This window comes from Excalfactoria chinensis, chromosome 14 (genome assembly GCF_039878825.1).
Source record: "Excalfactoria chinensis isolate bCotChi1 chromosome 14, bCotChi1.hap2, whole genome shotgun sequence".
NCBI classification, from domain to species: Eukaryota; Metazoa; Chordata; class Aves; order Galliformes; family Phasianidae; genus Excalfactoria; species Excalfactoria chinensis.
In genome coordinates, this window is record NC_092838.1 from 4293833 (window position 1) to 4302369 (window position 8537).

At 47.3% G+C, this 8537-nt stretch overlaps 1 protein-coding gene across 1 annotated transcript in view; it reads left to right on the top strand.

Moving 5' to 3' along the window:
* Positions 1 to 7830, top strand: part of USP31 (ubiquitin specific peptidase 31) — a 23322-nt gene extending 15492 nt beyond the window's left edge. Inside the window, exons 15-16 of the mRNA XM_072348849.1 lie at positions 446 to 598; positions 1121 to 7830. Of these exons, the coding sequence (XP_072204950.1) occupies positions 446 to 598; positions 1121 to 2667 (1700 nt within the window). The 3' untranslated portion in view covers positions 2668 to 7830. The remainder of the gene's footprint in view (positions 1 to 445; positions 599 to 1120) is intronic.
* Positions 7831 to 8537: the final 707 nt, after the last annotated feature.

The following is an 8537-nucleotide window of genomic DNA, read 5'->3' on the forward strand; positions in this document are numbered from 1 at the left end:
AGCTGCCTGCATGGAAACTGCTATGCTATAGCAGTGGGCCTGGTTCATTCGCACTAGCAGTGCAGCTTGTCTTGGGTAAGCAGCTGGCAGCTGAATATATTGGTTTGGAACCTGGGGTGAGCAGGGGCAGGTAAAGGTTTGGTTACTTGCCTTTGGGAAGAAAAGGATTTGCACAGTTTTCCTGTGGCAACTCAAGGACTGTCCTCTGCCTGTATGCTGTAATGTTAATCCTTTTAATTCACAGCACGCTGGGACAAGTGTAATTATCTCTTTTGTTTGTGACCATAACTATATGTGAATAGAGATTTATCACTGTGGCTACGTGAGACAGTCCCAGAACCTATTGAAGCTGGTGCAGTACATACCTAACGCTGATCTTCCTAGGGGTTCATGTGTTTCACAGCTTTGTGCTCCTGGCCTGATGTCTCTGCCCTGTTTCTTGCAGGATCCACGAGCTCCTCACTCTGTGAGCACTGGGTCAGCCGTCTTCCTGGCAGCAAGCAGCCCAGCGTTGCTTCTGCAGCCTCGTCGCGGCGTACGTCTCTGGCTTCGCTCTCAGAATCAGTGGAACTGACTGGAGAAAGGAGTGAGGATGATGGTGTGTATCAATGGGTGGAGGGTGAGCTGGGTCAAGAAAAGAAAAACTCTCAGGCTGTCAGTCTTTCAATTCCAAGTTGCCTGTAAGGGACAGTTCCTTTAGCAGTTAGGGGGAGGTGAGCACATATTGAATCCTTTAGCTTTTGTGCAAGACAGTTGTGCCTGAGGCAGGCATGAAGAGACAGGTGTGTGGTGTAGGTGTCTCTGTCTGACTCTTTTAGGAAATGGCTTTAAACTAAAAGAGGGGAGATTTAGATTAGATGTTGGAAGGAAATTCTTTCCTCAGAGGTAGCAGCCCAGAGCTGTTGGTGCCTCACCCCTGGAGGTGCCCAACACTATGGATGGAGATTTGGGCAGCCTGAGCTGGTGGATGGTAACCAGTCAGTAGCTGGCTGTGGGGCTGAGGGGACTTTAAAGTTTCTTCCAACTCAACCATTCTGTGAAGTTGCATCTGTGGATGGGTGACATAAACGGACTGCAGGCTTGGCTTTAGTACTGATGGCATTGCTTTCTTGCTCTGCAGGAGGTTTTTCAACTCGGCCCTTTGTAAGAAGTGTCCAGCGTCAGAGCTTGTCGTCCAGATCTTCTGTCACCAGCCCACTGGCTGTGAGTGAGAATGGTGTCCGGCCCTCGTGGTCACTCTCTGCAAAACTGCAGATGCGCTCCAACTCTCCGTCACGCTTCTCTGGAGATTCCCCTGTACACACCTCTGCTTCCACCCTGGAGAAGATCGGGGAGGCTGCTGATGATAAAGTCTCCACCTCTTGCTTTGGCAGCTTGAGGAATCTCTCTAGCAGCTACCTGGAGCCCTGTGATGGTGGCCGGAGAGAGCACAAGGCGGCTCGCAGGGCCCCCTTGGCTGTCATGGAAGGGGCATTCAGGGAAGAGCCTGTTGTAAGGACGTCGAGCTCAGATCTTTCAGATGGGGTTTGTAAGAGTTCTGAACAGCCAGACAGGAATCACCCTGCTTTGGACCCTTTTGATAACAACAATCAAATTGCCTTCGTTGATCAGAGTGATTCTGTGGATAGCTCTCCAGTCAAGGAGGTGAAAGCCCCCAGTGGGACAGGACTGGCTCCAGAGAAAGCAGAGGGAACCCCAAAGAAGGCTCACAGCTCCAAGGGAGCTTCTGAAGGAGACAGAAGTTTGAGGAAAGGAAGGACAGTCTTATCTACCCAAGAGACTAAAGTGTCTCGCTCTTCTCCTCCTCCTCCTCTCAAGAGTTCCCAGAAGGTTTCCCGGTCGAGGAGTAAGACCGATGCCTCTAGGACCACTGGGAGACATGGGTCTCCTGCACCCACCCAGGCTAGGAAAGACCATGGCACCAAGTCTGCTGAGGCTGCTGTCCCATTGACTCAACAGAAACAAAAGTCAGGTTCCTCTCCATCCTCCACAGCTGCCAAGAAAGCCGCATCAGGCTCATTGACTAAGGGCTCTTCTGCTGGGAAGAGCCGGACTTCAGAGCGAAGCCTCAGCAGGGAGGGCTCTAAAGTAAGCCTGGGGTCGGATAAAACAAGCGTTACCAGCAGTTCAAGAACAAGCTCCCCACGGATCAGCCACTCCAGGAGTGACAGCAGGGCAGTAGATAGCAAGCACATGCGGAGCTCCTCCATGGCAAACCTGCGGTCTCCAAATGTTGGTATGCGTTCTGGTTTGAAGAGAGACAGCAAATCAGAAGAGAAGGGATTGTCTTTCTTCAAATCAGCCTTAAGGCAGAAGGAGACCCGTAGGTCAGCTGACCTGGGAAAGACGACGATGCTCTCGAAAAAGGCAGCGGGTGGCAGCTCGAAATCAGCCAGCAAAAACGTGCTGGAGGACAAATCTGAGAAAGGTGGTGTCCCACCAGCCTCTCAAACCAATGCCAACGTTACTGCAAAAGAAAAGCTTGTCCCAAAAGATGCCGCACCCAACAAACATTCTCTGCTATCCAGCCGCAAGTCCAAGTCTTCCCTGCTAGATCCCGGAGCCCGGTCTCCTCCTTCCAGTGGCAAGCAGGCTGCAGACAAGCCACTGAAAAGGTTACCTTCCAGCATGCAGGTGCCTGTACGGCCTTCTATGGAACCTCAGTGAAATGCTGCAATCCAGGTGTCTTTTCTGCTGAGAAGCTAATTTATTCTGAGCTCTTTTTGTTTTGTTTTTGTTTTGTTCATGTGCCTAATGTATGTTTTGAGGAGAAGTTAACTGCAAGTTGTTAAAGCGCCTTTTGATTCTGCCATCAAACCAAATAGCCACAGGCAGCCAGCACTGATGCAAGTAGGCTAGCTGGAGTCATCGTCAAACGTGAACGCAGCTGTCCCATAGCACTTGTACAGGAGTCTCTCTGTAGAAAATGCAGCAACGTTTTTCAGGCTCGAAGTCTGAAACCCAGTTGTACTGACGCTGGTGTGCTTTGTAGGACTGTGAACTGATATTCCTTTGGTCTTGTTCTGAGCAGGCTGTTTCCACATCGGATTGCAGCCTTGTTCTGTGCTGGGAGGATGAGAAGGAAACCGGACAGGAGGGACTGCCGCTGCTTATGCTCTCTCAGCCCTTTCTCCCTCCTCCCTTCCATTTTCAAGCTTTCTAAAGGGCAATATCTCAACACTAATGTTGTTTCTCAGGTATATACTCAGCCAGTATAGGAGGGACTAGCATTAGTGGATGGACAGAAAGGTACCTGTGCGTCTGCCTATATATGTCTTTGTAATAGATACCATTCTTTCATTCCAACAGCAGAAAGATTTTTTTTTCCATAAAATGTAATCTGCTTTCTTTTTTTCTGTTACTGCTGTGTCTGTGGAGAGTTTTACTTTCTCCATACCTAAGACAACCTCTGGCCTGTCCTCTTCAATTGCTTTCTCTCTTCCAAGATCCTATACTAAATGATGGAAGCCACTGAGCAGCAGCTGGTCACCGCTTGTACCTGTGAGAGTACAGGGTGGAGGTTGTTACAGTGCCATGGGAGACAGCTGTCTTAGTGTCTGAATGGCAGTGGTGCTGTACAGAACACCACTGTACCTCCTGAGAAGAAGCTTCTGTGCTTAGATGCTTAATTGTAGCGTGAATGTGGCATCCGCTGTTTATAAGAGTAATACTTAGATAAGCAAAGCGTTGTCTCACCTTCTTTGCCTGCTCTGAGCGTGCCCTGAACAAGCTGTCCCATGTGGGCTGCAGGTGCCTGAGTGCTGAGGAGCAGCCATGCTGCAGAGCTCTGCTGCATTCCTCCCTGCCTGGCACTGGGGTGAAGCACTGCTGGGCCTTGTGGTCACCGTGGGCTCTGTCAGGGGTAAAGCACTGCATTTGTGACGTCCTTGTTTACATGCCCTTCTGAAAGGGGAGAGTCCTCACTCTCTTTAAGATTCCTCTTAGGAGGTGGATTCTTCGAGTCCTTTTATATATGTGTGGTGTAATCTTTTTTTTCTTTCTTTTTGGGGGGGGGTAATTGAGTTTTTATTAGTGCTCTGCATATCCTTTACATACAGCAGCCTGTTGTGTGCTTGTCACTTAGTGGGGTCCCTGCCTGCCTCATTGGGCAAAGCTTCTCCAGGCTGAGCTGCGGGCAGCCCTGCTGGCACACCTCTGTTGGCACTGCGGTGAGTGGCCCTCAAAACCAGCACTTCTTTCAGCTGGCCTCTTCCACCTGCACTCTTAGCTGCTGTTGGGTCCCTGCAAGGAGCCTCACCTCGGGCTGTTGGGCACACGGCTGCTCCCTGATCCTCGTCTTACCCAGCTCACTGCTTTGGAGCTCTGTGTGCTTAGATTGAGGTGGCTGTCACCTTGGAGCTGAGGAGTTGGCCTGGGGTGCCACAGAGCTCTGTTGGTGTGTGGCCATGAGCCCACCTGCAGCACAGCCTTTGCTCCATCCCAGGGCCTGCCTTTGTGCAGCACAGAAGCAATGCCAGTGGCCTGCATGTTTTTACGACGTGTTGGACTCTGTGCCCTGGACTATTTTTAAGCCTAAACACAGCTGTCTTGATCTATTTCTTCTCCCTTGCATTGTTTCCTTCTCATTTAGTACAGCAACAAGAAGCAAAGATTGCATTACTTGCTTCTTCTGTGTATAACTGGGATTATTCTTGGATTACTTTTTGTTGTATCCAGCAGATCAGATAGGACTTGCTTCACATTGTGGTACTTAAATTACTCCCTGTAATGTCAATATTGAAGTATTTAAGATTTTATCTGTATTAAGATCTTGCACCGTGTTGGCTCTTCTCTTGTAACAACTCCTCTAGCAAGAATGTAATTCCAGAAGCTACTGCTGACTTGGTTTGATATCTTTTAATAAGACAGAGCCTAGTTTTCTGTGCACTTCACCATGGGACGTTTGTGAAAGGTTATGTTTAATCAAGTGACGTTTTTCTTTTCATGTCATCCATCTTTCACTGGGAAAGTTGAAACTGGGAGCTGGTTGTGTGGTTTTTGAGGTATCTTCTGCTGATGCCTGTGCTGAAGGAAACTTGAAGCCATGTCCAAGCTGGCGTTCTGCTGAGTGCCAGTTAGTATGTCTGTATTTGGGGCACGAGAGCGGTCATGAGAGCTGCCAGTTGGACACAGTGGGGATGAGAGGTCGTGGTGCCAAGCGTTCCTGTAGCTGAGGTTAGAAACAGTCCAATCTCTGCACTGCTGTGAGAAGTCATCCAGCTCTTCTCTCCGTGCTTACTGTACTTCCTGATGGCAGTCGCTGCCAGCTCCAGCACTGGTTGCTCTCTGCACGCTGCCTGTTTGGATCTCTGCCTGTCCCTTTGGAAACAGAATCTGTAGTGCACCGAGTCATTGTGCTGTGAACCAAGTATAGGGTGGGCTGAGTAGCTGATGCTGACAGTGCCCTCTCCTTCCCATTGATCCGTTGTCTTAGAGCACGTTTTTCTGGCTCAGGAGGGCTTGACTTTGGCTGTCCTCAAGCAAAGTGCTTTGATGTAGCAGGGTACATCAGGCACAATGTGCAAAGCTTGGCTGCACAGGACCTGGAAGATGCAGTCCCTGCTTTCTTGGCTGTGTCGATCCAGTAACAACAGCAGTTTGGGAAGTAGCTGCCTGCTACCACTCTACATCCTCTGCTCCTCGGTGTCACAGATCCCCAACAGCGTGGGAGCTTCCTCAGATAGGAGAGGGCTGAGGGATGTGAGCCCAGGAAGCAGCAGCGTTCCCGGTGGGTGTAAAACCACACCTGATTGCTGTTAAAACCATGGTTGCACCAGTGGTGGAGGGTAAACCTCTGCCCAGTGCCAGAGCTCTGCTGGAGTCACCTACAGAAGTGATTTTTTACCCTTTTTTGGGCTTTGTCTTTTGGATCGTGTTTAGTAGTGTACAAAATTACAAGCACATTTTCGACGATGTGTATCGAAGGGGCACCTTTTATTTGTATTAATCACATTTGATAGACAATTTGGTGCCTGCAGTTCTGGGTAAATTGTAAATGTCTCACTTTGGGTGTATCAATTGTTAACCCTTTCGAACTTATCAGAAACGGCTAAGTTAAAAACAAACAAAGAAAAATGCTTAGGATAGGAAATTAGCAGCTTAATGACAACACACTTATTCCACTGCAAGTGCCCTCATCCTTCCTAGCTGCAGAGTTGTTTGCTTTCCAAAGCTGAAACTTGAGCATGGTCAACCATTTTTTCTCAGTAACAAAGGCAGTTTTGCATGGCAGTTCTCTCGCTGTACTCAAATGCATGCACTTATTATCTATGCAAGCATCTAATACGAACCACAGTCCGTGCTTTCAGTACCCAGAGCTGCTCGGTGGGCACCAGAGCATGCTTTGCCTCTGTGCTTCTGTTCCTTGGTGCAGCGCCATGTTGGCACATAGGAGCATGTACCTGGTTTCCTGCTTTATTTGCACATCTTTGATTCTTTCCTTTGCAGAATTCGGGATAACTGACAAGGCTGGAGTGCAGCGTAATATCAAAGGAATCTGAAATGTTGAAATGAGAACAAACTGGTTTTCTATATTGTATTGTTTTCCTTTATTCCTTTATTTTTTCTTTTTTTTTTTCTTTTTGTGTTTTTTTTTTGGGTTTTCTTTGTTTTAAAACAGGGCAATCCTGGTCAGCGTTCTGTATGTAGCCTGCTGCTTTGTGTACCTTTGCTGACACACTCTGGGTGATGAGAAGTGGCTGTGGGGCAGATCCATGCCCCTCCATGGGCCGTGCCCAGGGCTCAGCCATAACGGAGAGGGGTGGGAAGTGACATTCCAATTGGTTTTGCTGTCATCTTTCTTTCTACCTTTGTCATTGCCTCCTGATCAGAAACAATTTGGCGGCATCCAACGTTACCTGTGGAGGGAACTGAAATTTAGTTTTAATCTGTGGTGAGATGAAAGCACTACTACGTGGTTTCCTTAACAAAAGCACCATGAAGCATCTACTATTAGGAGCTTTACTTTGTAAAATAAAGGTACGTGAAGACTTGCACGGTTATCTATCTTAGGCCTAAAGGTTTAGGGGAAGTCTTCTGTTTATTTCAAGGCGATAGCACTCGGTTTATCTGCAGATAGTGGTTATTTTATTTTAAAGACACAGATTAAAACTAAGTGTAAACACCGATCCTGTTTCACTCTAGGCCCTGCAGCACAACGTGCTGCCAGAAGGTTAGTGTTAGCGTTGTATGGCATTTGTGCAGTGCAATAAGCAAATATTCTTTTAGGTGCTACATTGCCTTGGGTAGGGTGACACAAGGGAATAGAGGCTACAAGCGGCTACATTATTTTCTTGTGGCCTTCCAAGTATTAATTTGTACAGATTTGCTCACCAACTGTGCCTCACCATTGGTTAAAATTGAATTTTAAGTCCTGTTACAAATGTAGTTTCTCCTCTGGGACGCAGCGTCAGATTTTACACTGGAATATCTATGGTTCTGAACTGCATGTCACATCACTGTACGCCGATCCTGGGACGTGGGGTTTGCCCACACCTTTGATATTCTCTTCTGTATTTTAATGTTTTTGAACTGTACAGCAATCTGGAGAGCAGGCTGTCTTTACTTGGGGTTGAACATTGTACCATAAATTTTAAATTATTTGAGGACAAGTGCATGAGACTGTGTCAATGCCTTTTATTATTTATTTGTATGTTTTATTATTCGAGGTGTATGCACTTTTAATATGCAGAATTTCTATTTTTATGTTGAAAAATCATTTTCTTTCAGAAAGAAGAGTGGGAATATGAGGAATTGGAATTCAGTGGAAAAAAAAAAAATAAAAGGGGGGGGGAAAAATGTAATAAAATACAATAAATTTATTACTAGGCCTCCTGCATAAGCGAGTGTTTTTCAGCTCATTGTGGCCACACCTCAGCGTTGTCCTTTGGGGTTGGGACAACCCTGCACCCTGTGTCCCTGGGACGTGCCTCGCTCCTAAACCCTGCTGCTTTCTGCCTGTAGTTGCACAACACTGCATTGGGGTGCAGCAACCCCAGCTCTGCACAGTGCTGGCATCATCCTAAGTGCTGCTGATCACCATGGGGATGGAGCCCAGCATGGAGTCTAGTGCACAGAGGCCGTATGTTACACCAGCTGTTTGCTAGTGTAAAGGATCTGAGCTTATATTAGTTATTAGGGAGCATAATTACTTGTATGGAAATGGAGCTGACAGATGTCATACCAAATCGTAGGGTCATCACTTATTTATAGGTGATTACATTAAACAGATATTAATATTGCCGAGGGCTTTGCAGGATTAGAGTTAATATATTTTTGTTTATTATATTTGCTGATATTTCTCCAATCCCGAAGGCTTTTTATGGCCACTTATTAAACAGGGAGCCTGCGCTTCCCTTCATCTTGCTGGGAGGGTGGTGGGGGCAACTGGAAAACGTGTGAGAACTCAAAGCTTTGAGTGAATCAATCTTATTGCTCCTTGTTTATGAGGAGTTGAGAAATGAGGTGGGCAGGTGAGGGTTCTGTGCTTGTTAAGGGTAGGTTTGGCACTGGGCTGGGCTTAAACTGTGCTGGGAAGG